Source organism: Microcaecilia unicolor, chromosome 7 (assembly GCF_901765095.1).
Source record: "Microcaecilia unicolor chromosome 7, aMicUni1.1, whole genome shotgun sequence".
NCBI classification, from domain to species: Eukaryota; Metazoa; Chordata; class Amphibia; order Gymnophiona; family Siphonopidae; genus Microcaecilia; species Microcaecilia unicolor.
In genome coordinates this window covers 83,849,644-83,876,819 of record NC_044037.1, presented here as the reverse complement: position 1 = coordinate 83,876,819, position 27,176 = coordinate 83,849,644, and the positions used below count along the sequence as shown (strand labels likewise).

Genomic DNA, 27,176 nt, shown 5'->3' with positions numbered 1-27,176 from the left:
AGGGAGCTATGCATGTGGGAGCTGTTTCGGAAGTCTACCGCACTGACCTCTAGGGTGCCCATTTGGTGTCCTGGCATGTCAGGGGGGCCAGTGTACTACGAATCCTGGCCCCTCCCACGACCAAATGGCTCGGATTAGGACGTTTTTGAGCTGGCTGGTTTTAGTTTCCATTATCGCTATATAAAAAAAAAAAAACGCCCAGCTCAGAAATGAACAAATCCATGGCATTTGGTCTGTACAAACCGTATTTTCGAAACAAAAAAAAGACGTCCATTTTTTTTCGAAAATACGGTCTGTCCCTCCTCTACACGTACCCGTTTTTGGACATAGACGCCCATGGAAATAGGCGTTCGCGTTCGATTATGCCCCTCAGTGTGACTTGTATTCTGTGAAGAAGGCTTATAAATTCAATGTGCAAGGTTCTCTTTTTTTTTTCTTTTTCTTAATTCTGGTAACTTATCTCCAGCACTACAAATTAAAAAGTAATTTAGAAAAGTCAAACTGTTCCCTGTATATATTAATCTGGAAATGTTTTCATAGTTTGTGGAAGTCATGATTACCCTGAAGATTTAATGAGAAAGGGAAAGTGTGTTTTGGAAATTACTTCTGTTCCCTTTAATTCTCTATGGGGTCGTTTTACTAAACTGCGCCGAAAAATGGGCTGTGCTAGTGTAGGTGCGTGTTTTGGGCACACGCAGATCCATTTTTCAGCGCACGCCTGTAAAAAAGGCCTTTAACAATTTTTTTTGCCGAAAATGGACGTGCGGCAAAATCAAAATTGCCATGCGTCCATTTTGGGTCTGCGACCAGCCATTGACCTAGCAGTAAAGTCTCACTTGGTAACCAGGTGGTAATGACCTACGCACGTCAAATGCCACTTGGCGCGTGTCCAATACAGGAATCTGAAAAGAACAATTATTTTTCAGCCGTGCGTATTGGCCGCACACCAAAAATAACATTACCCCAAGAGCCACGCGATAACTCCATTTTGGCACGCATTGGGCGCGCGTAGATGCTTATGCAGCTTGGTAAAAGGGCCCCAATATCTTATCTGTATTCTGTAATACAGAAGTGTCCAAATCTGCCTGGAATTCTGTTTCCACATACGTTATGCCTTTATAATTCTGTTGGAAGATTGGTTTACTCCTAGAGTTGTGTGCACAGGTTTAGACCCCCCCTCCCCCAGTATATGTCTCAGTGAATCCCTAAGTGAATAGAAGCTGACACAATCTATATATAATATAAATGAAACACCTCCTCATCTTTCTGCACATTTTAATGCATGTGTGATTTTTTTGTGTGCTTATTTTTACATAATGAATATGGCAGACACCATTGAACACCTAATTTGATTAGTTACTGTTTTTAAGCTGCTAATATTTATTTATTTATTTATTTTGATATTTAGCTTGTCCTCCCAATAATGCCCAAAATGAATTACACAATTAACATACGTAATCAGATAAAACATAAGCTGTGCTATAGGCGCGCTAGTATTTTTAGTGTGTGCTAAAAATTAGCATGTGCTAACGCTAGAGACACCCATAGGAATATATGGGTGTCTCTAATGTTTAGCGTGCGCTAATTTTAGCACACGCTAAAAACGCTAGTGCACCTTAGTAAACAGGGCCCATAATCTAAGAATCGAACAATAAACAGATACCCATTGAAAAGAAACAACAAATCCTAGACGTCCTTCATCAAATAAAGCTCAAACAAAAAAGGCCTAAAATGTTCTGTGAAGTGTTAGGCCTTCTGTAAGTCAGGTGAAGAAAGTTGTGTGGTTGGAGAGATATTCTGACCCATCTATCCTCTGACCTTATTCTTATTTTGTCTTTACTTTTGGCAACTATTGCCTTCTTTAAGCAGCTCTCTGAGCATTGGAAAATGAACATAATTCTCTTTTTCCTAGCAGGGGAAGGCTGTAAAAACATCAGATAGCAGTTTCATCTGTCAGAAACATTATTTAGAAGTGGGAGTTACATGGAACTGTTGCAAGATGTGGAATACCAAGAAAGCTCTCTGACAGAACTGCCTGAAAACTGGCCAGATATGTAAAATACAACCCGTGGATCACTGCAAACAACCTGCTAAAATAAACCGTTGCATACCCAAAAATTATCTGCATGGGAGAGTTGTCGGAAGGAAACCATTTCTACAACTTCACAGAAGTCATTGTCTAAAGTATATAAAAGAAAAACCTTGATAAGGCTGGAACTTTGAATGGAGTGCTTTGGACTGATAAAAACAAATATTGAACTGTTTTCCTCAACCACAAACAGGACCAGATTTATGTATAAGCTAGATAAGCTATAGCTTACGGCCTCACGTTACAAGGGGACTCACATGTCACCAGCATGGAAAACTATTACATATAGAATTTACATTCTAGTTAGTCAAGATGGGGGGGGGGGGGGGGGGGCTCTTAAATATTACAGCTTAGGGACCACAATATTGCATAAATCCAGCCCTGACCACAGAAGATATATTTGGAGAAAAGAACAGCTTGCCAACCATTGAGCACGGGGATGGATCTGCTATGCTTTTGGTGATGGGATATGGCAGAGAGTGGAACAGGAAATATTGTGTGCGTGAAATGATTTCAACTAAGTACCAGCATTAGCTTTTAGGATATGTCCCACAGAAGAAATTGAAGCTGAAAAACGGTTTGATATTTTGGCGGGACACTTAAAAGTCAAACATAAAGTACTTGTAGGACCTGGGGAGTAACTGGGGATGAACACCATCCCCGTTCAAGGTTTTCTTTATGATCAATGCATGAATCATAACATCGTGGCCATTTTGAATCCCCAGCCAAGACTGGGAAGGATGCAGGGGAAGGGCAGGCAGCGCTCCGGACAGGAAATAGGGGGCTCTTTCCTGCCCCGAAGAGGTCACTAGACCACCAGGGCAGTAGATAATAAGTAAGGGGAGGGGAATATGTGACAAGGGGGAGGGGAATATGTGACACGGGGCGGGATGAGGATCTGAAAGGGACTTGGTGTGGGCGGGGCAGGGGTGTGGTGTGGTTGGGCAGGGGCGGGGCAGGGGTGTGTGACGTGTCCTCTTTTTCAGAGGACAAAATATAGTAACCCTACCCTGGGCCCCATCATGTCTAGCACCAGCCCTAAGAAAAGGACAAGGGTATAGAGTTTCTGGAACAGATAATAGTGTGTAGGTGTGGTCTCTCTCTTCATTCTAGGTACTATGCTATTCAGTCTTTCCTTTGTGTGTAGGAGAGACTGTATTCTGGGGTTGACATAGAAGTTAAAAACAAAACTTATTCCTCTTGATATTTAGCCCACGGCAGTCAGCGGTTTTTTAATGACTTTTTTTTAATAGATGAGGGGAGATATGATTGAGGTCTACAGAATCCTGAGTGGTGTAGAACGAACGAGTAGAAGTAAATCGATTTTTTTTTCACTCATTCCAAAGGTACAAAGACTGGGGGACACTCAACGAAGTTACATGGAAATACTTTTAAAACAAATAGGAGGAAATGTTTTTTCACTTAACGAATAGTTAAGCTCTGGAGGATGTGGTAACAATGGTTAGTGTATCTAGGTTTAAAAAAGGTTTGGACAAGTTCCTGGAGGAAAAGTCCATAGTCTGCTATTGAGACAGACATGGGGAAGCCACTGCTTGCCCAGGGATTTGTAGCATGGAATGTTGCCACAATTTGGGTTTCTGCCAGGTACTTGTGACCTGGCTTGGCCACTGTTGGAAATAGGATACTGGGCTAGATGGACCATTGGTCTGACCCAGTATGGCTACTGTTATGTTCTTATGGGTATTCAGCACTGGTTTGTGTGTAGCAGCCATCACTGAATATTTGAGTATAACTTGGCTGCCACTGCTTATCGAGTTACTGATGATATCCAGATCATTATTTGGATAAGTAACCGAATACAGTGAGGACAGTTTTTTTGCTGTCCTAACTTTTTTCTCCAGGCAGTTACCTGGTTAGTGGACTGAAAGCTGGCAGTATGCCAGCTCAGCTTGGCACTACCCATTATCTCAATAACGCTGCTGAAAATCCAGGTATGGACTGAGTGAGCAGGACTTATCCAGGTAGAAGCCATACTGACCTCATTGTATTTACTATCCTATATAATAAAACTGAAGTTCTGTATATATACCTGTCACATACCCATTAAGGAGATGGACAATCAAACTGCTAGCTAGCAGCTCCAAGCCCAAGCTTTTGGTGCAAACGTGCATGCCCATACACAGCAATTGAAGCTGGAAGTGGGTGGGTGGCAGAGGGTGAGACTAAGGCTTGGGGGATCTCTGGGGGTGGAGGGGGTGTAGCATTCTTCTGAAAGAAGGGAATGAGCTACAGAGAGGGAAGATGGGGGTGAGGATTTAAGCTTGGTGAGGGGTAAGAGGAGAGGACAGGAGAAGAAACTGGAGATTAGGAAGTGGGGGAGAAGAGGGAGAGATGCCTGGGGCTTGGGCAGACATACAACATGAAGAATACCTTTGGAAGTTTTGAGAGAGGAATGGAGTGTGTACATCATGACATTTTCTGATGTTCAAATCTTGTCATAAATGTGGGGCATTCATCTGGTACAAAATAATTTAAAGAGTTTCTAAAAAGCACAGTTCAATAACTACATTAAAAAAAAATGCTTTATTTCTTACCTTTGTTGGCCAAATGTTTTGTTTCTTTTTTTTTTCCCCATTTGCTTTTCACAATGTTCTCATTGCTTTCATGTTATCTACCATATTCCTATTCCTATTCTTGTTTGTTTTTCCAAAATATTATTTATTTATTTATGACATTTCTATCCCGCATTATCCTGAGAGAACTTCAGGTTCAATGTGGCTTACATAATAAACATTATGGAACAATATATAATATAAGAGAGAGTTAAGGATTATAACAGTACAACATTGTGCATAGTAACATCATGACTTAACAGATCTGGTAGCTAACAGTCAATTAATAGTTTTAAGGAGGTGACCGATTAATTAATTAGGCAGAACATTCCACATTTGCAGTCCTTTTATGTAAAATAAAAATAGAATTCCTATTTTCATCCAGAAAAACTGAGCAGAATGATGTTTACAACCAATGCATTTGACATTGATAATCTCAAAGAAAGTTGATGAAGGTGTAACGAGGAAGCAAGAACTGGAGAAATCATGTTGGTTAACACTTTAAACACCATTAGCAATGCTTTAAATTGAATGTTAATTTTCCTCCATGTCTTTGTGTCATTTCTTCTCATTGTTTCTTTACATATTGCACTTCTCCATCTTTCTTCCATCACCACAGTAGCCTCTACTAGTTCAGGGTCCCTCACCACTGAGGTTTAGTGTGGGGGAGACCAGCAGGCTTATTTTCGAACGAGAAGGGCGCCCATCTTTCGACACAAATCGGGAGATGGGCGTCTTTCTCCCAGGGTCGCCCAAATCGGCATAATCGAAAGTCGATTTGGGGCGTCCTCAACTGCTTTCGGTCGCGTGGATGACCAAAGTTCATGGGAGCGTGTTGGAAGTGTAGCAAAGGCAGGACTGGGGTGTGTCTAACACATGGCGTCCTTGACCGATAATGGAAAAAAGAAGGGCGTCCTTGACAAGCACTTGGGCGACTTTATTTGGTCCATTTTTTTCTTGTGACCAAGCCTCAAAAAGGTGCCCGAACTGTGGTCACGAACCCCCTCCCACCCTCAAAAAAAAACCTTTAAAAATATTTTTTGCCAGCCTCTATGCCAGCCTCAAATGTCATACCCAGCTCCCTGGAAGCAGTATGCAGGACCCTGGAGCAGTTTTAGTGGGTGCAGTGCACTTCAGGCAGGTGGACCCAGGCCCACCCCCCCCTACCTGTTACATTTGTGGTGGTAAATGTGAGCCCTTCAAACCCCACTGTACCCACATATAGGTGCCCTCCTTCACCCCTTGGGCTATGGTAGTGTTGTACAGTTGTGGGGAGTGGGGATTTTGGGAGGGCTCAGCACCCAAGGTAAGGGATCTATGCACCTGGGAGCAATTTCTGAAGTCCACTGCAGTGCCCCTAAGGTGCCCGGTTGGTGTCCTGGCATGTGAGGGGAACCAGTGCACTATGAATGCTGGCTCCCCCCACGACCAAATGGATTGGATTTGGTTGTTTCCCAGATGGGCATCCTCGGTTTCCATTATTGCTGAAAATCAGGAACGACCATCTCTAGGAAGACCATCTCTAAGGTCGACCTAAATTTCTCGATTTGGGCGACCCCGACCGTATTATCAAAATGAAAGATGGACGCCCATCTTGTTTCAATAATATGGGTTTCCCCACCCCTTCACCGGGACGTCCTGCGAGGACGTCCTCAGGAAAACTTGGGCGCCCCTTTCGATTATGCCCCTCCAGGGGTATGTATCTCGGAGAGGAAACACTATCTTGTAAATGTTATCCACTCTGGGATTTAGGGTTTTATATTGGGACCAGCTTAGCTGGAGGCCATTGGCTCCTTGGATCACTCACTCTGACCCCTCTCTTCCACTCCTAAACTAACAGTCCAGACCATTGTTTGTTCTGAACTAATAACATCTACTAAAAATGCACAGACAAGCAGGATAGAGCTTAAGCAAACTACAGTTCACTATTTTCCCTACCCTGGAGCAAGGAATCTCCTCTTATTTAGATCTCTTCCTTTTTCTTTTTACCTTTTCTCTTTGGATGTGAGTGGCTGATGTAGGCTGCAGGTGTTCTCTCCCTGAACCCTCATCTTCTGGATCCTGTTCTAATTGAACTCCTTATAGCTTCAGTCACTGGACTCCTGTATGGCAGCTAGCTTTCACTGTGAATGATATCTGGTCCTCCTTATCTCAGCTGCCAGTTGTGTCCCCTGAATTCTCACCACCTTTCAAGGATCAATGGTAACCCCTTGATTCTTCTTATCTTAGAGGCCTCCTTCTACTCCTGATTTCTTAAGATAAGTGACTATTGGTGTTTTTTTTGGTCTAGCTGGTCAAACCACTGAAAATCATGTGGTGGTAGGATGGCTTGGCCAGCCAAAGACAGAAAGCTGCCTTTGGGCTTGGTTTTTTTGTATAGCAGTTCAAGTTTCCCTCCAAGTGAAATCTCTTCCCACATTGCATCACTGGGACAGAGCATCCTGCCTTGTTCTGAAAACTGTAAGTTGCACAAAGGTCATAATATAATACTGTCATAGAGCCACTAACGGTCTCTGCCATCTAAACAAGGCAGCCTCAACGGTCTCTATACATTCCTCCCCAGCTCTCCCCATCATTTATTTCCCTCTCTCATCTTTCACCCTCTTTCTCTGTCTTCCCACTTTTCCTCATTACTCAATTTTACCTCCTACTCTTGTACTATCCTAGTGCAGCCACCTGTTTGTGGGACAAAGGGAAGCCATAGCAGGCCAAGATGAGACGTGGAGGGGCATTTTCGATAGAGTGTCTAAATCAGAATTTGGGTTTCTGGTGAGTTTTGGAGGGCTCACAGTTTCCTCCACAAGTGTAACAGGTAGGGGGAGGTAGGAGCCTGGGTCCACCTATCTGAAGTGCACTGCACCTACTACTAAACTACTCCAGGGACCTGCATGCTGCTGTAATGGTCCTGAGTATGACATCTGACACTGGCATAGAGGCTGGCAAGTAATGTTCTTAATCATAATTTTGGAGGGTGGGAGAGGGTTAGTGACCACTGGGGGAGTAAGGAGAGGTCATCCCTGATTCCCTCCAGTGGTCATCTGGTCATTTGGGGCACCTTTTTGTGCCGTATTCGTAATAAAAACAGGTCTAGTAAGTTTTAGTCTTGGACGTTTTTGTTTTGTTCCTTTATGGCTGAAAAATGTCTAAGTCTTAGGAATGCCCAAGTCCCACCTTGAACACGCCCCTGGAATGCCCCCTTGAGATTTAGACGTCCTTCTGACGGACTTCAGAGAAAAACGTCTGAAAACAGGCTTCAAAAATACTGATTTGGACGTTTTTGTGAGATAAATGTCCAAATGCAGACATGTCACTTTTTGGACATTTTTCTCATTTGAAAATGAACCCCATAATGAGAGCAATGAGAGTGTGCACCCTTGGTCTTCATAGCTCCTCCCCTCTCTTATATGCTTCCTTTCTTAATAAATGGAAAGGGTGGAGGAGGGAAGGAAAGAGTGCCTATTCTCTGATGTATCACTTTGTAGGTCCTTGAAATGACAATTTAGAGGCAGAAGCGGAGCCAGATTGACGGTGCGGGGGGAGTGAAAGTGGACTTCTGCCGGCGCACATTTTCAATGCAACACGACGAGAAAAAAATAGGCACTGGTGCCAGCAGAACTCCATTTGGGGGAGCGGCCACTCCCCATGGCGCCCCACCTAGCTACGCCACTGTTTAGAGGAGTATCACGGGAGTGGGGGAGGTGGAAGAAAAAGACCAGTGACCCCATGGGAAGGGAGATGGATAGGTCCCAGGATGGGGATGATAGTGAAAAAGAGTGGGTGTATCTCTTCTAGGAAGAGGAAAAAAATAGCATTTGCTGTCACTGGGAGTTGGGAAGGAGGAAAACATGGACCACTTTTGTCTTTAGATCCTATGTGCTATTCCTATGATAAGCATTTTTGCTATTGGTTTACATGTTGTGCAAGGTTTGACATTAATCATAGGCCTTGGAGGTTCTGATAAAAGGTGCATTTCAACTTTCCAGCATTGAACTGATGTTGAGGGGCAGCAGTGTAATCTGAATACTGGTTGTGAGCTGTGGTTTGTCCTCTTTGAGTAGCTAGATTATGGAATGGTAAATTAATTGTACTTTTTTCCTTTCCCTCTATTTTCAGGCTTCAAGTCCTGTTCAGACGCAAGCATTGCCGTTAAAAACGGGGAACTCTAAGATGGCCGCTGCCTCATTACTGGAGGACAGTGCAATGGAGACACCAGTGCTACTGAGTGACATCAAGACAGAACCTCCAGAAGAGTTGTTGGCCAGTGACAGTAGCTTGCCACAGGCTGAACCTGTGGACCTGTCCCTCAACAAGCCCAAGGGATCCCTACAATCCTTTTTTCATCCCATTTCCTCCAAGTCATCCACTTCGCTGATGACCTCTACTGCCCACAGCCCTGTAATGTCCATGTCTCCCTCCAGTCTAGGTTCCACGTCAGCAATCCCAGCAGTGCTCTCTCCTGGCTCCATCCTCGCATCCACACAGGGCGCTGGCGGGCAGCAGATATTGCATGTGATACACACAATACCCTCTGTCAGTCTTCCCAACAAGATGGGTGGCCTGCAGACTATCCCTGTGGTGGTCCAGTCCCTTCCTGTGGTATACACTGCCATGCCTCCAGAAGGAGTAACTACAGCTATCACTGTTCCCCTTATAGGCGGGGATGGCAAGACTTCAGGATCTGGTAAGGTTGGGTGTTGTAAACCAGTATTGTTGGTTTTGCCGTCTTTCTTCTTTTCTCTCTCGATGCCCCATCTCATTTCCTACCCTTCATTCCTCCATTTTCTCCTCAGATCCACCTCCTCTGATCTGCTCTTTCTCCTTCGTTTTTGTTCCTTTTTCCATTCTGTTTTGTTTTCAAAGAGACAATTTAATATCTTGAAAAACCCTGCTGTCTTGTTTGATATTAATTTGATGTGGTGCTTTCATTAAATTGTAACATGACATCGTAGCTGTCTTATCTGATGAAAAATAATTTTCTTGTTTTGTATTTTAAAAAAATCATGCTTTTCATGTGTAAAAAGTCAAACTTTCTAATATTCTGCTTTCTCGGTTTACTCCTTTGCCATGCACATACAAACCAATCCAAACATCAAGGCCTGATAAACCTACTTCTACACAGGGCATAATTTCTAGGGGAACAACCTGGAGCACAGTTCCACTACTTATTTTCAGAGTCCAAAACTACAGGGGTGTTCTGATCCAGTTCCTCCCGTCTAAGCAGCCTGCAGGAAAAAGGAGGGGAGGGAGGGAGGCTGGAAAAGAGCAGAAAACAGGCTCTCTGTTCCCTAATCGAGTCTCTCTTCTCCTGGTGTTCCTGCCCCTTGTCTGTTCACCCCGTCTCCCAGCTTCACAGTTCTGCTTCCACTTCCTTTTTGTCTACAAATAAAGCCCTGCTCCTACACCTGACATGTACAATCCTGCCAATCAGTATGCTGTTTCCAGGCCCCACTCCTGTCCCAGGGGGCATTTCTATAAGTGTCGCCTCCTTTTAGGTACCCTGATGCAGCGCCATGAGAGCCTTTTCTGTAACAGTGTGTAGGCATCCAGATGCCGTTATAGAATTCTAGCATAATCCGGTATCTGTACGCCTGGTTATACCAGCTGTAGACTGCAGGCACCTAGATATGGCAAAGGGCACGGGTAACTTACAGTATTCAGTATTCTGTAAGTGGCAGCACCACCTATGTGAATGCTCTCTTTACATTTACCTGCTGTGTTACTTAAGCACACCCTTACAGAATCACGCTTAGCTTTGTTTATTTATCTCAGTATTTATTTTCTGCTCGATCTTGCACATTCTAGGCGGCGGACAAAATAACATACACATTTTATAAGAAGACACCAATAAAAATAAAATAAAAAGTAAAACAAAACAAAATCAGTACATCACTCATCCAATTAAAACATCACAGTCATTTACATACAATTCTTTCTATCTTGTGCGCCATCAAACATGCAGCTAAAACCTTCACAATTGAGCAAAATAATATTACACCAGCAAGTCCATTTATCTTATACCAGTGTTATAAGCCTTCTGAAATAAAAAGGTCTTCAAAATAACCTTAAATTCCTTCAAATTTTGCAAGTCTTGAATATTATGTGTTTATGACATTTCTATCCCGCATTATCCCGAGAGAACCTCATGTTCAATGTGGCTTACATAATAAACATTATGGAACAATATCCTATATAATAAAACACATCTCCAACGTTCTGAAGCCCAGAAAGTGAAGCCTTCAAGCCTTGAAGCATTCCTACAAGGTTCCCATCACCCTCCCTCCCCCCTTCTCTTGAGCCTACCTCAGATCTCTAGCAGTCCAGTGGGGGCAGGAGCAAACCCCACTCACTCCTTCCCATAGTGGCTACATCATTAAAACAGCTGCTGTGTGACCTCTTGCAGCATCCTCGTGATACTGCCACGAGATACTTAAGTGCGGTGACCAGTACTTAACTTTATAAAGCGGATACCTCTGGTGTATACTGGGCACATTGCTTTTGGATTTTTATGTATTAAGTGTCTTGAATATATTAATTTGTAGTATTTAACTATCTTTTCTTTGGTTATATATTCTTTACCATTGTAAATTGTATTGAGTGGTCCTTTGGCAGACCAGGAAGTTGATAAATAAAAATCCAGATTAGACTAGTTTAGTTTGGCATCTGTGTTTGATGTCACTGCAGGAATTCTGCTCCTTAAATGCTTGTTTTCCTCTTTCCTGTATATCCTGGGAGCTGTCCAGCTGAGCTGATACCTGGAATGCTAACCGCTGTTTTCATCCAGCTTTTTGCAGGGATGAATTCCAGTTTCTTACTCAGAGCAAGTCCTTACTGGTCATGGTTAGCAGGAAGAGAGGGGTTTTTTTGTTGTTGTTTTTGCTTAGAGTTTGGGAGCAGTCTGAAACTAGCACCAATGGTTTGACTTTGGGCAGTGCCTTTTATATTTTTGTTTCTTAATTTTAGGAACAGCTCAAGGGTATCTGACACCTTAAGCAAATTTTCAGCTATGCACTCCCCCCACCCCATGTATTCCAGCATCTCTCCTCGTTTCCCTTAACCATCTCACCACTGCCACTATCCTACTTCCCTCCTCCACAGCTCCAATTGAGCAAGAAAGTTAGTGTGGTAGTTGGCTTGTCCATACCTGTATGCAGGGCCGCCGAGGGGGGGGGGCAGGGGAGACAAAATTCCCCGGGCCCGAGCTTCCAAGGGGGGCCCGGTGCTGGGGTCAGGCCGCCGGCGCTGCAGTTCCTGGTCTCACCTGCCTGCCTCCTCGGCTCCGGGCCCCCTGCATTTGAAGTGGCAGTCACAGATTGCCTCCCTTCAGGCCTTTCCTCCCTGTGTCCCGCCCTCACGGAAACCGGAAGTTACATCAGACGAGGGCGGGACACAGGGAGGGAAGGCCAGAAGAGAGGCGATCTGCGACTGTCGCCTTGAATGCAGGGGGCCCGGAGCCTTGGAGGCAGGCAGGTGAGACCGCGGACTGCAGCGGCGGGGGGAGTGACGGGGGCGGAGGCGGGGCGGCCTTGCCCCGGGCCTGGCTTAGTCTCTCGCCGGCCCTGCCTGTGTGCTCAGCTCATGGTCTGCCGCATCCTGCTCTCTTTACTGCTGCTGTGCTGCTGGTCATAAGTACATATATCAGTACAGAAGCATCGCCATGCTGGGACAGACCAAAGGCCCTTCAAGCTTAGTATCCTGCTCCCAACAGTGGCCTATCCAGGTAACAAATACCGGGCAAGATCCCAAAAGATCTTATGCTGCTTATCTGAGCAATAAACAGTGGATTTCCCAAGTGCATCTTAATAATGGTTTATGGATTTTTCTTTTGAGGGAGTTAATCCAAATCTTTTTTCAACCCGTCTAAGCTAACCTCTTTTACTACATTCTCTGGCAATAAATTTCAAAGTTTATGCTGGTCATGCTGGTGTTGCACTGCTGCCCCCAAATTCTGCTGCTCGGGGTGGATACTAGTCTGTCTGTTAAGAGGGTCAGTCCTACTGAGGGGGTCTTTTACTAAGGTGAGATAGCAATTTTAGTGCGTGCTAAAAATAGGCACACACTAAACGCTAGAGATGCCCATAGGAATACATTGGCATCTCTGGTGCCCTAAATATTAGCGCGCACTAAAAACACTAGCACGCCTTAGTTAAATACCCCTTAGGCTCTGAAACCAGCCAGAAATGGCTCCTGGCTGGGTAAATCGCCTGAACCAGTTAGTGCTGATGAAAATAACTGGTTAGCATTGAACTCAAAGCCGAATGTTTTGGGGGCATTCCGGGGGCAGAGTCAGTACTTGGCCATTTTAAGTGCCGATATTCAGAACTTAACCGGCCAGGTTAACCACACAGATGTCAGTCCTATCTTTATGCGGTAGCCCATAGCTGGTTAAGTGCTGAAAATCGCATTTAACCGTCTATGTGTTAGCTGGCTCCGCAAATGCTGAAATTCAATGCTGGTGCCCGGAAATGGCCCCCCGGCATTGAATTTCCAGATTTAGCGCCAGCAGCAGTCAGCAAAATGCTGATTGCCGCCAGTTGAATATCATGTTGTAGGTTTGTAGACTAGTGCCTAAGTGTTGTTTTGCACATTACGCCCAATGTTCAGCATTATTTTCCCGGCCAGAAATGGCTCTTGGCCACTTAATAGTCCTTAACCGGCTATCCGCAAATATTCAGAGGGGGATAGTTGCAAAATTTTATCCCCAGGTTTACAGAATTGGAGGTAACTGCTTAGTGCGCTTTAGTAAACCTGCCCCTTAAAAGTCTGCTTTTCTCTGAGGTTTTCTGTAGAAACCAGAAGCATCGCTTGGGCCTGTTTTATGTTCTGTCTGTGCCACCTTTGAAAACTTATAGAAATATGGTTACCAGATTTTTGGCTTGCAAATCCGGGATACCTGGGTCGGGACAGGGTAGGGTGGAGTCAGGTGGATGGGGCGTGACAGGTTGGGGTCAGGTTAAGGAAGTTTGATTGACAGGAGATGATGACACGTGACAAGGCTGAAACCGTGTGCACCCAAGGAGGTTTAATTGCTTCCCTATGTGGCTGCCGCCATCTTGAAACACGCAAAATACATTACTTTGTATGGCGTCGCGCTCCACCTACTGGCTTCAGGCCAGATAATGGGCCAAGCACGTTCATGCTATCTCCTGTCAATGAAACCTCCTTGGGCCAGGTGGGCAGGGCCTTCTTGTGGCAATTTTTCACCATAAAATTGTAATCTTCCTCTCTCTGACCTCTACCTTTTCAGTTCAGTCATCTCCACCTCTCTCCTCACACCCTTTCCAGTCAAGCTATCTCCACCTCTCTCTCTTCCCTCTTCCAGCCCAGCACCTAATTCTTTCCTCTTCTGTCTCTCCCAACACCCCTCCATCCCAGCCCCTCAGACCTCCCTTTATGGCGCCCAGCCCCTTCCCTCTGGTGGCAGTACAGAAGTACAGCGCTGTGATGCGGAGGCTCTCAACCATCCTGCTCATCTCGGCTGGGTCCCGCCCCTCTAACACGAGATGGGGTGGGACCCAGCTGTACTGTACTTTAGTTGAAGTGTTGTATACAAATTACTGCAGTGCAGAAGCAGTGGGGCAATGAATCAGGGTGGTTGGGCTGATTAGGTAAGTGTGCCATTAGTAATGGTGGGTGTATTTTTTTTTCTTTTTGTTCTGATGTTGACCTGGTGTGATAGAAACGGGACTGAAGCTGAGATTACCAAGTCGTTCAGCAGTCAGGTGGCTGCTGGTGAGAGCAGGACAGGATAAACTGGGCATGTTTCCTCTTTTCCATCATCAGTAAAATTAATTGATCTCACTCACGCTTTGTTGTTGCAGCAGGTCCTGTCTGATTGAGTGGGTTTTATGCATGCAAGCTATCTTTTGTGAAGCAAGAGTGACACTTTGTGGTGAAAGAGGTGAATTGGATTAATATATCATTAAAAGTGCAAGGAATTCAGTTTTTCCAGGATTTGATTAATAGTGCAGAATTTTTTTCTTTTTTCTTCCTGTCATTTCCTGAATAAATATTTTCTGTCTGTAATAAAGATATAATTATGCTTGGCTTGCTCATGTGCATTCTCATATGTCTGGATTATGAGCTAGGGCATTATGAGAAGTACAGGGTGCTACTATGTTTTAGTTCACTTTGGGGTGCTGTAGTGTGTGTGTGTGTGTATTTGGTACGTGCAAAGCCAATTTTTACCACATCTGGGGGGGAAAAGGGCTTTTTTTCAATGGGCCATGAAAAGGCCCTCAGTAAAATTGAAACCAGCGCTGAGCGCCTACCTTATGGGGAGCAGTCTACTTGCACTGTACAGCCCTGCAGTCAAATTTTGCACGTCAAAGGTAGGTTCGCAGTGCACTGAAATGTCTGTGTATTACTTGGAATGCCCATTTTAATACTTAAGAGCTCATTGTAATGCATTTGCATAGGGTTGTCAGTAGCTGCTATGAGGAATGTTACAAGGGACACAAAGTCCCTTTGTGTATTAGATGCTAAATAGTGTTTACTTTAGACAGGCTACAACCGAAAGCAAAAGTTGCAAGCATGGTAAGCTTTGTGCATCGGACCCTTAGAGCTTGTCTCATCTGTTTGCAAATCTCTGCTATGCAAGAGGAGCTCCCAAACCTGAAACAAGAACTAGCTGCAATTAAAGCAGCATCCAGGACCAATTTGCCTCCTCTGCCACAGAGCATAAAAAAATCTGTACATAAATGGGCTACAGTAGGCTCTGATAGATTGCAACCTATCATACAGAGGCATCCATGCTACCAAAAGATTCCTCTAGAGAATTCATTTGCAGAATGTTCTGATACTCAAGAAATCAGAACTAGAGAATGACAGGGGACAAAGTTGTCCCTGTCCCCGTGGGTTCTGTCTCTGTTCCCACCCCAACCCTGCAGGTTCTGTCACCGTCCCTGCAGGCCCTGTCCCCGCCCCATCCCCGTGGGCTTTGTCCTCATCTGCAGAAGCCTCGAACACTTGTGATTTTATATTTAAATCTTTTTATTAAAATATAAAAAGGAACAATGTGTTATGCAACTGTTGTTTATAAATTTATTTATTTATTTGTTACATTTGTACCCCACATTTTCCCACCTATTTGCAGGCTCAATGTGGCTTACATAGTACCGTCAAGGCGTTCGCCAAGACGGTTGATAACAAATACAAGGTTATATTGTGGTCGAATGAGGTAAATGTGTAACAGGCACTATGAGGGTCAAGGGAGTGAAGATTGTATGTTCTCCATGTCCAGGAGTACAATATACAACCCATTTTGTGTGCCCTAGAGGGAAGAAATATGCTCTATGAAGCACTGTTATGATTTTTTAATCTGTGGATGAATAAGTCATCCACAATCTCAGGATTCAATCTGGCTCGCATGTCTTCCACAGTCCTTCCTGCAGTAGAAGATATATTTTTAGAAGATGTGCTGGTAGCAGGAATGTGCAGGATCCCCCGTGCAAATTTTGCTAGTTATGGCCAGCATGTTTGCTTGTTTTTCCAAAAAATCTAAATATCATCTGCATCATTCAAACATAAACAGTCCAGTTCGTTAACATGCTTCAAAGTAGAAAATGACATGGAGGCAAAATTTGTCCCCATCCCCATGAGCTCTGTCCCTGCCCCATCTCCGCGGGCTTTGTCCCGTGCTCGTGATTACCGCAGGTCACTGTCCCCATGTCATTCTCTAATCAGAACCAAAGTGAAGCTAGAGTCAAAAACAATAACCCAAATTAAATCACATTCCCAAAACACTGATGAATGATCTCAAAATCGAAAAGTTTTGCTGCCAGGGGACTCCATTCTTTGAGGCATTAAATTGGAAACAGACTCTGCAGAACACAACAAAGTGATGTGCCTTCCAGGTTCCTCAGCTAGAAAGAACACAAACCAAATATTGAGTGCAATCGGAGAAGAAACTACAAGAACAAATGACCTGGCCAGGGATAGCTTACATGCAGGGATGTTAGACATGATGGTGCCGAGGGCGGATGCTAGGGAGGGGGCCCAAAAGCTTGTTTGCAGGCTATAGCTCTTTCACCTTCCTGTTACATAGGTGCCCAGGGTGGGTTGTCCACCCCTAACGCCAGCCCTGCATACATGTAGTACATAGAGCTTTCCAGAATCTGGGGGAGGGTTTGAAGTCCTTAGTAAGGCTGTAGCTCTTTCTGAAATACTGCCAGCTTGTGGAAAAGGTGAGGAAAGACTACGTAATACAGAGAACTTCAATAGGTGGCTCGAAACGTGATGCCAAAAAGAGGGTTTTTGATATATAAGGGGATGGAGCAATATATAAAACAACAAAAGGCTTTTTGTAATGATGGGCTATATCTTTCTGTAGCTGGAAAAATATCCTTGTGCGATATAAACATTTCTAGGCATTTAAACTAGAAGGTGGGGGTGATTAAATGGGATCAGTAGTCGCCCCCACCGATAGCAGCAGAGAAAGTATTAAAATAAACAATCTTAACAATTCGCATATTGGCAACAAACTAGATGGGAAGACTAGGCAGAAAGATAAACAAAGAATGAAAGAGACAATATATAATTGGAAAACTATGAGCACAAATGCTTGCAGTCTATGCAACAAAGTTTGTGATCTGCAAGCCCTGATGTTACAGGCAGACTTGGATATTTATTTAATATTTTATTTAGATTTTGCTCACACCTTTTTCAGTAGTAGCTCAAGGTGAGTTACATTCAGGTACACTGGATATTTCTCTGTCCCAGGGAGGGCTCATAATCTAAGTTTGTACCTGAGGCAATGGAGGGTTAAGTGACTTGCCCAAGATCACAAGGAGCAGCAGTGGGATTTGAACCAGCCACTTCTGGATTGCAAGACCAGTGCTCTAACCACTAGGCCACTTTTCTATTACAGTTAAAATGACTCACACGAATGGGATGCAAACCTACCAGGCTATACTCTCTTTAGGAAAGATAGTGAAGGTCAAAAAGGTGGAGGAGTAGCTTTATATTTGAAAGACAGTAGAGTAGCTTTATATTTGAAAGACACAAACAGAGAAAGATTTGGTGATAGATATCCAAAAATTAGGAATGAAGGGGAGATTTCAGTCTGTCGGATGCAGATTGGAAGGTCCTATCTGCGAAATCATAAAAGTGGTAGAGAGAGCATAGATGCTCTTCAAAGTGCACTATTCGGACAAATGGTGATGGAACCTGTGAGGGGAGGGGTGATGCTGGATCTTGTGCTCACAAATGGAGATAGAGTGTCCAATGTCTAAGTGGGTGCCCACCTGGACAGTAGTGATCATTACACTGTATGGTTTGATGTAAGAGCTAAAGCGGAGTTTGGAAACTCAAAAGTCCTGGATTTTAAACATGCTGACTTTGGTAAAATGGGGAGTACCTGGAGAAAGAACTGATGGGAAGGAAGGCCGTAACAGTGGAGAATCTGTGGTTCAAACTGAAAGGAGCTATAAAATCAGCAACAGATCTTTACGTAAGGAAGATAAACAAGAGCAAGAGAAAAAGGAAACGATATGGTTACCAAATGCCTGAGGAAATAAAGGAGAAAGAGGTGGTGTTTGTAAAGTACAAAAGAATGCAAGAACAACACCACCACAGAATAGAGTACTGGATAAAACAGAAAGAAGCAAAGAGCAAAATACGGCTGGCAAAGGCTCAGTTGGTAAAACAAGACAGCAGTGGGTGTTGGTAAATAGGTGTTTACTCAGAGGCTAGATTACAGTTTAAGGTTCTGGTTTTAACTATCAAAGCTTTTAATAGGGATTTCCTGGGTTATTTAATTTGTTTATCCTAATACGAGCCATGGAAGAGTTACTAGAAATCTCTTTCTGTTGGGATTTCCCACTGTTCGTAAAGTAAAATCCTCATGGACCTACCAGGCAGCTTCTAGCTGGAATTTTCTTCCTCTTTTTCTAAGGCATATAGGATATTATTCTGAGTTTCAGAAATTATAGATTTTCCTTTTTTAGAAAATATATTTCTTAACTTATAGATGTAGTTTTGTTTTGTTTTTTTTTCTTCGATTGTGATTATTTTGTACAATTATTTGGAATATGCTCTTTTTCTTGGTGTTATCTGCTTAAAACTTGTTGGTCATAGCAGACTATAAGACTTTAATGTAATGTAAAAAGAAAGGTAAGTAGTGGAGTGCCTCAGGGATTGGTGCTGGGGCTGATTCTATTCAACATATGTATGAGCGACATTGCTGAAGGGTTAGAAGGAAAAGTTTGCCTTTTTGCCAGTGACATCAAGAGTTGCAACAGAGTGGACACCACGGAGGGAGTAGACAACATAAGGAATCTACAAAAATTAGAAGAATGGTCTAATATTTGGCAGTTAAAACTTAATGCGAAGAAGTGAAAAGTGATTCACTTGGGCTGTAAAGATCCAAAACAGCAGTATGTGCTAGGGAAGAGGTTTTCAACCCAGTCCTTGGGGCACACCCAGCCAGTCGGGGTTTCCCCAAATGCGCATAAATGACTTCAATACAGACCTTTATTCATATTCTTGCCACCTAAAATGAAGCAGCTCCTTTATAGAATTACCCCCAGTGTGAATAGTAGTTGTTACCTGTTGTAAAAAGTTTTGACTGAGTGGTTAAGTTCACCACATATGCTCAAAATTCCCTTCTACTACTACAAAATATTTCTATAGCACTACTAGACATACATAGTGATGTACACCAACGTGCTGGCAGTCTATCCAAGACAGAAAAACTGGACAAATAAGAAATTAGGGGGTTTTGTTTATTATGGGAATGGTTAAAACAACATGGGTATTGGACGTGAATAAGGGGTTAAGAGCAGCCTAAAAAAAGTGGTCTTTCTGCCTGGAATCAAGAAGGACCAGAGATGGAACATGATATACTGATTCAGGAAGTCTATTCCAGATGTACGGCATAGAAGGATGGAAGTAACAGAATCTGGAGCGGGGGGTGGAGAAGAAGGGGTGCATATGTGACTAACCTGATGAATGGAGTTCCCATGAATGGGTGTATGGAGAGATAATGAGGAGCTGCAGAACAAGTACACTTGTACCATCAGTAAGGGAAGTTTGATCTGAGTATGGAAATGGATAAGGAGCCATTGGTGTGACTTGAGAACAAGAGATATTATGTGAGTGTAGCGATAATGAAGGAATATAAATTGTGCAGCAGAACTTTGAACAGATTGAAGAGGAGAAAGATGGTTTAGTGGGAGACCTGTGAGAAGCAGGATGCAGTAATCCAAGTGTGAGGTGATGAGTGTGGATAAGGGTTTTGTTAGTGGGTTCAGAAAGGGAGGGACAAATTTTGCTGATGTTATAGAGTAAGGAATGACATGTTTTATCAGTCTACTGGATGTGTGAAGAGAGAGGGGAGTTAAACATAGCCCCAAAGTTACGGGGTGAGGAGACTGGATGATAATGTTATTCACAGAGAAAGGGGAAGGGGAGAGGTGGGTTTAGGGGAAAGATAAGAAGCTCAGTCTTGGCTATGTTGAGTTTCAAATGGTGGTGGGACATCCAAGCAGCAATGGCAGATAAGCAGGCTGAAACTTGAGTCTGGATTCCTGATGAAATTTCTGGTGTAGAGAGGTAGATCTGGGAGTCATCAATATAAAGGTGGTACTGAAAACCATGAGAGAAGGTCAGAGCACCAAGGGAGCAAGTATAGAGAGAAGAGAAGAGACCCAAGGCAGAGCTCAGAGGTACACTGACTAATAGTGGGATAGCAGTGGAGGAGGATCCATCAGAGCATACAAAATTGCAATGGGAGAGATAAGAAAACCAAGAAAGAACAGAGCCCTGAGATCCAAGTGAGGACAGTGTATCGAGGAGTAGGTGGGGATCAACAGTATCAAAAGCAGCAGATAGGTCAAGATGGATGAGGGTGGCTCTTGAATCTGACAAGGAACAGGTTATTGGAGACTTGGGAAGGGCTGTTTCAGTAGAATATAGAGGGTGAAGGCCGTAGTGGAATGGATCAAGAATACCTTGAGATGAAAGAAAGTCTAGACAGCAAAGGTGAACAATATGTTCAAGAAGCTGGGATCAAAAAGAGAGGCAGGAGATGGGATGATAGTTGGAAGACATGTAGATTCCAGTGAAGGGTTTTTGAGGAATGGTTTAACTACAGCATGATTGAAGGCATCAGGAACAGTTGCAGTGCAAAGTGATAGATGAGGATATGACAGATGGAAGGGTGAAAGTAGGTGAGATAGAACTGAGTAGAAGAGTGGCAATGGGATCAGAAGAACAAGTAGAGAATTTGGAGGATGAAAGATTATGTGTACAAGGAGTGCGTAAATGTGGTTGTCCAGTTACAGAATTGGCCTGATAAAAGGTGTGAACACTGGAAGTGATGCACTTTAAAACAGTAAATAGTAAAATCAGCAAACAGAAAAAAATTTCTGAATTGGGTATATGATTCTAATTAACATGGATTGACATTTGGGCATTTAAACTATTTACTGTCTACATGAATGTATGAATCGCTGCTTAATACTTGCCCCTTTTTCTTTTGGTTTACTTATTATACAATTTTTTAAGCAGCGGATTCTAATTAGTTAGCTGTGCTAAGGATTTGCTTACCATTTCACACCCTGATTCTGAATTTAATCTTACTGTTCCTACTTTGCACCTTGAGACACAATAATGAACACAAAATTGTTTAGTTTATACCCCTTTATTGTTTAAGAAAAGACTGGTGGAATTAGTGCATTCAAATAAAATTTATCAGCGGAGGATAATCAAGTTTCTGTTAATACAAAGATCTCCTAGATCTCAAAATCAGGATTTCAAGGGGAATTGGATTTGTATATAAAAAAATTAGAATTCCCCAGATTGTGAGTATACATAAATCTTAGTGCTTACAATAATCCATGCAATCAGCCCTGAAGAAAACAAAATAAAAAATGCAATAGGAGGAAAAGCCTCAACAGGCTCCCTGAAACAATTTATAGCTGTCATCATCAGCAAAAAAAAAAAAAAAAAATCTTTCCTTACTGAATCTCTTTTTTTTTTAAATTTTGCAAAATACACCCAACACGTAAATGTGCTGTGTTACCATCTGAAGATACAACCAGCAATGGTCAGCGTTTTGACTTGCTGCTTCAGGGTTAATAAACAATGGAGTTTTTGCATTCTATACTCCACATATCCTGAAGCAGCAAGTCGAAACGCTGACCATCGTTTGTTGTGGAGTATCTTCAGAAGGCATCACGTTCTGGGGAATTCTACTAGCTTTTTGTACATGGCAAAGCTCTCCAACATATATAAGGTAATACAGTCATAAATCAATTGACACATATTTTACAGATCAGTGGTTTATATATATATATATATATATATATATATATATATATATATATATGCAAATTTTGTCTCAGAGGTTCCATTAACTCACTGTTACTTGGTATAATGTGTCTAGGTCAATCACCCCTGCCATACCTATGAAACAAAATAATACTTCTAGGGGAATTCTGTGCAAAAAATTGAAAATTCTGTACACTTTTTATAATTTTTTTGTGTTCACAATTCCCCTATTATAAGGGTTGGCATCTCCCTCTAGGCATGAAATACACCCCACCACCACATCATAGCAGTTTCCCATGCATCTTCCTGTAGACCTCCGCCCCATTCCGATGGCACACACACACCTCATCCAACTTTTCCAGCCCTCCTGCACTCCATTCATCCCATGCACCTTCCTACAGACCTCCACCACATTCCCACATGCACACTCACACCTCATCCGTCTTTTTTTCCAGCCCCCCTCCCTGCATGTGCATGCACACACCAACCTCCTTTTTTCAATTCCCCCCCATTCCATTTACATTTTATCTAGACCCCCACTCCCTGCCTCCCTCCCTGCACACTCACCACTCCGGTGCAGCAGGAGGAGGAGCCGCACATTGGGCTGCTTCCTGCTCCTCTGCTGTCCCAGGCCCGATTGTTCTTTTGAGCCTTGCGGGCCTCTGTACAACCGCAGAGCTTAAAGGAGCTCCCAGGTACCAAGGCGGCAGAGGAGGAAGCAACCCAATGTGTAGTTGTGCAGCTCCTCCTCTTGCTGCATTGAAGTGGTGAGTGTGCAGGGAGGAAGGAAGGCAGCTGGAAAGGGAGTATCGGTGTCGCTCTGCACTACAAAAGCAGACTGCAGAGAATTCTGAAAAATTTCTGTATTGCGCAATAGTGAGCGCAGAATTCCCCCAGGAGTAAAAATACTACTATGTTACCTTGTCTAGTAATATTGTTAATATAACTAACACTACTGTTTTGGTCATCATATTGACCTGTAGTAATTCTGGTCACCGCATCTCAAAAAAGATATAGTGGAATTAGAAAAGGTATAGAGAAGGGCAACGAAAATGATAAATGGGAGGGGAAGACTTCCCTATACGGAAAGGCTAAAGCGGCTAGGGCTTTTCAGCTTCGCGAAAAGACTGCTGAGGAGAGATATGATAGAGGTCTATAAAATAATGAGTGGAATGGAATGGGTAGACATGAATTGCTTGTTTACTCTTTCCAAAAATACTAAGTCTAGGGGGCACACAATGAAGCTACAAAGTAGTAAATTTAAAATGAATCGGAGAAAATATTTTTTCACTCAACGTGTAATTAAACTCTGGAATTCATTGCCAGAGAATGTAGTAAAAGCAGTTCCATATCATCAAGCTGATCAATCCATAGACTGGTGGGTTGTGTCCATCTACCAGCAGGTGGAGATAGAGAGCAAACTTTTGCCTCCCTATATGTGGTCATGTGCTGCCGGAAACTCCCCAGTATGTTCTCTATCTCAGCAGGTGGTGGTCACACACAGCAGCAGCTCTGGCTAGGCCTCCAAGCCTAATTTTTAGGTTTTGTTGAGTGCCTGGGGTTGAGGGCTCTTTTGAGCAAGTGCAAACCTGGTGGTGCCAGGTCCCTCCTTTTCTCCCCCCTCCCGCTGGCTCCGTTAAAAAAAAAAAAAAAAAAATTTTGAACGTCCTTAAAGGCGTTTATTTCGACGTTTATTTAAGCGTCTCTTGCAGCTACTCACTGGGACACCAGGTCGTTACAGCTCGGAGCGGACAGCAGGTAATTTTTACCTTTTTATAGCGGGCAGGGGGTTCCCCGATTCTTCTCCTCGTGGCATATGGCGTCGGAGGGCGAGGGCGCAAAGGGTCGCTCCCCGGATCGCTGGAGCGCTTCTAGAGGGGATGCGGGGGTCTTCAAGCCTGATTCGCCCTTGTTGGGTGACAGTTTCGTGACCGATGTATGTCCCGGTCCTTCCTCCGGCGTGGCGGTTTTTCCCGCCATAAACGCCCATCCCCCGCTCCTCGCCTCCGCCATCTTGGCCGGCCACGCGGCTCGGACGGCTTCTTCTTGGGCCGCCCTTGAGGTTGGAGACATTAATGCCATGAACGCCCTTAATTTGGGCGACGGCACAAAAGCGGCTAAAGTTAAGAGCCGTTCTTCCCGCGCGGCTCCTTCGCGGAGTGTCGCGCCGGACGCCATCTTGGATGCGCAGCATGTCTCTCCCCCGCTCTTGCGAGCGCCGGTTGAGGGTGCGTCTAGGGCTGTTGCCCAGGCTGCGGAAGTGCACAGTCTGGGGGGTTTCTCCCCCGAGTTTGTTTTGCTGCTGCATCAGGCCTTCCTCATGCACAACGCTGCCCCTGCTCCCTCGTCTGGTAAAGAGGTTGAGGTTCCCAGAGGTAAACGCCCTCGGGTTGATTCCCAGGCCTTGGAGGAATTTGTCTCCTCCGATGTAGATGAGGGCAGCGTGTCTGAGGTCTCCCAACGGTCCTTTGCGGATTCCTTGGAGGAGACGGATCCCCGCTCGGTTGGAGCGGATGACCCCTCTGCAGCGCGGCTTTTTAGCCCAGAGGATTTGCCCAACCTGTTGCTACAGGCCATGGACACTTTGAAGATTTCCTCTCCGGAGGACGTCTCTCCCTCAGCCCCTGTTGGCTCTGCCATTATGCTGGGGACGAAGCGCCCGCCTAGAACCTTCCACGTGCATGATGCTATGCACACCTTAATTTCGGCTCAATGGGATGTCCCAGAAGCGAGCCTTAAAGTGGCTAGGGCTATGTCCCGCCTCTATCCTTTGGCTGTGAGTGAACGTGGCCTACCGTGGATTCTTTAATCACTGCGGTGACTAAGAAAACGGCGTTGCCGGTGGAAGGTGGCACGGCCCTAAAGGACGCCCAAGACAGAAGATTGGAGGCGGCCTTAAGGTCGTCCTACGAGGCTACTGCTTTAAATTTGCAGGCCTCAGTTTGCGGTTCCTATGTGGCCAGGGCGTGCCTGACTATGGTGCGGCGGGCTTCCCCCTCGGATTCTTCCTTGAGGGATGATTGGCCGGCCCTGGAATCGGGCTTGGCCTATTTGGCAGACTTGCTGTATGATGTCTTGAGAGCCTCAGCTAAAGGCATGGCTCAGACAATCTCTGCGCGGCGGTGGCTTTGGCTGAAGCATTGGTCTGCTGACCACGCCTCTAAATCCCGCCTGGCTAGATTGCCTTTTAAAGGCAAGCTGCTCTTTGGGGTCGAGCTGGACAAAATCGTGACCGATCTCGGCACGTCTAAGGGCAAGAAGTTACCAGAGGTCAGGGCTCGAGCTAGTGCTCGCCCCGGTACCTCCAGAGGACGGTTTCAGGAAGCCCGTCGGTACCGCCCGGGCAGTTGGGCTCTTCTGCCTCCTCTTCCTTTAAGAGGACCTTCTCCCCCAAGCAGCGTTCCTTTCGCAGAGACCGCCGTCCCGGAGGTGCTCCCTCCGGTCCTCCCCCAGGGTCTCGTACCCAATGACGGGGTCTTGGTCCACGCCCCAGTGCAGATTGGAGGACGGCTGTCCTCGTTTCTGGGCGAGTGGACCACAATAACTTCAGACGCTTGGGTGCTGGAAGTCATCAGAGACGGCTACAAGCTAGAGTTCTGCCGACCCTTAAGAGACGGGTTTGTACTCTCTCCCTGCAAGTCTCCGGTCAAAGCTGTGGCAGTGCAGCAGACCTTGGACAATCTCATCCGCCTGGGGGCGGTCGTTCCGGTGCCAGAAAATCAGCTTGGCAAGGGACGTTACTCCATTTACTTTGTGGTACCAAAGAAAGGAGGTTCTGTCCGGCCTATCCTCGACCTCAAGGGGGTCAATCGGGCCTTGAAAGTTCGGCACTTTCGCATGGAGACTCTCCGCTCTGTTATAGTGGCAGTGAAGGCAGGGGAGTACCTGGCATCCTTGGACATCAAGGAAGCGTACTTGCATATTCCCATCTGGCCTCCTCATCAACGCTTCCTGCGTTTTGCAGTACTGGGCCGACACTTCCAGTTCAGAGCCCTCCCGTTCGGGTTGGCTACTGCTCCGCGGACCTTCTCCAAAGTAATGGTGGTCATCGCGGCCTTCCTGAGGAAGGAAGGAGTACAAGTCCATCCTTATCTGGACGACTGGTTGATCCGAGCCCCCTCTTATGCAGAGTGCGGCAAAGCTGTGAACCGGGTGGTTGCTCTTTTGAGCTCCCTGGGATGGATCATCAACTGGGAGTAAAGCCAGCTGCGCCCCACTCAGTCCCTGGAGTATCTGGGAGTTCGATTCGACACCCAAGTGGGCAGAGTGTTCCTGCCAGACAATCGGATTGTCAAGCTTCAGGCTCAGGTGAACCAGTTCCTAGTAGCCTCTCCTCTTCGGGCTTGGGACTATGTGCAGCTGTTGGGCTCTATGACGGCCACGATGGAAGTAGTGCCCTGGGCCAGGGCTCATATGAGACCACTTCAACTCTCTCTGCTGCAGCGCTGGACTCCGGTGTCGGAGGATTATGCTGTGCGCCTTCCCTTGGGCCCAGCAGTGCGCAAGGCGCTGAGCTGGTGGACGCAGATGGACAAGTTGTCTGCAGGAATGCCTCTGGTGACCCCAGAGTGGATTGTCGTCACGACGGACGCTTCCTTGTCGGGCTGGGGAGCCCACTGCTTGGGAAGGACAGCGCAGGGACTCTGGTCTCCTGCAGAGGCAAAGTGGTCTATCAACCTCCTGGAACTCAGAGCCATTCGGTTGGCGCTTTTGGAGTTCATCCCGGTACTGGCGTTGAAACCGGTACGGGTTCTGTCGGACAATGCCACGGCTGTGGCCTATGTCAACCGCCAGGGAGGTACCAAGAGCGCCCCTCTAGCCAAGGAGGCTATGAATCTATGCCAGTGGGCGGAAGCGAACCTGGAGCAGCTTTCAGCGGCCCACATTGCCGGAGTCATGAATGTCAAGGCGGACTTTCTCAGTCGCCATACCTTGGAGCCCGGAGAGTGGCAGCTATCTGCTCAGGCGTTCTTGGACATCACGAAGCGCTGGGGCCAGCCGAGCCTAGATCTGATGGCGTCATCGGCCAATTGCCAAGTGCCGCGCTTCTTCAGCAGAGGACGGGACCCTCGATCCCTGGGAGTAGATGCTCTTCTCCAACAGTGGCCGACACAAGAGCTTCTCTATGTGTTCCCGCCCTGGCCCATGTTGGGCAGGGTGCTAGACCGGGTGGCAAAGCATCCCGGCAGGGTAATCCTGGTGGGTCCGGATTGGCCCAGACGTCCCTGGTATGCGGACTTGATCAG

At 45.3% G+C, this 27,176-nt stretch overlaps 1 protein-coding gene across 5 annotated transcripts in view; it reads left to right on the top strand.

Moving 5' to 3' along the window:
- The window catches only part of KLF8 (Kruppel like factor 8), a 283,965-nt gene that overhangs the window by 219,957 nt on the left and 36,832 nt on the right, over positions 1–27,176 (top strand). For all 5 annotated transcript variants that reach the window (XM_030210147.1, XM_030210143.1, XM_030210148.1 and 2 more), the window contains one exon: positions 8,776–9,343. In XM_030210147.1, the coding sequence (XP_030066007.1) occupies positions 8,776–9,343 (568 nt within the window). The remainder of the gene's footprint in view (positions 1–8,775; positions 9,344–27,176) is intronic.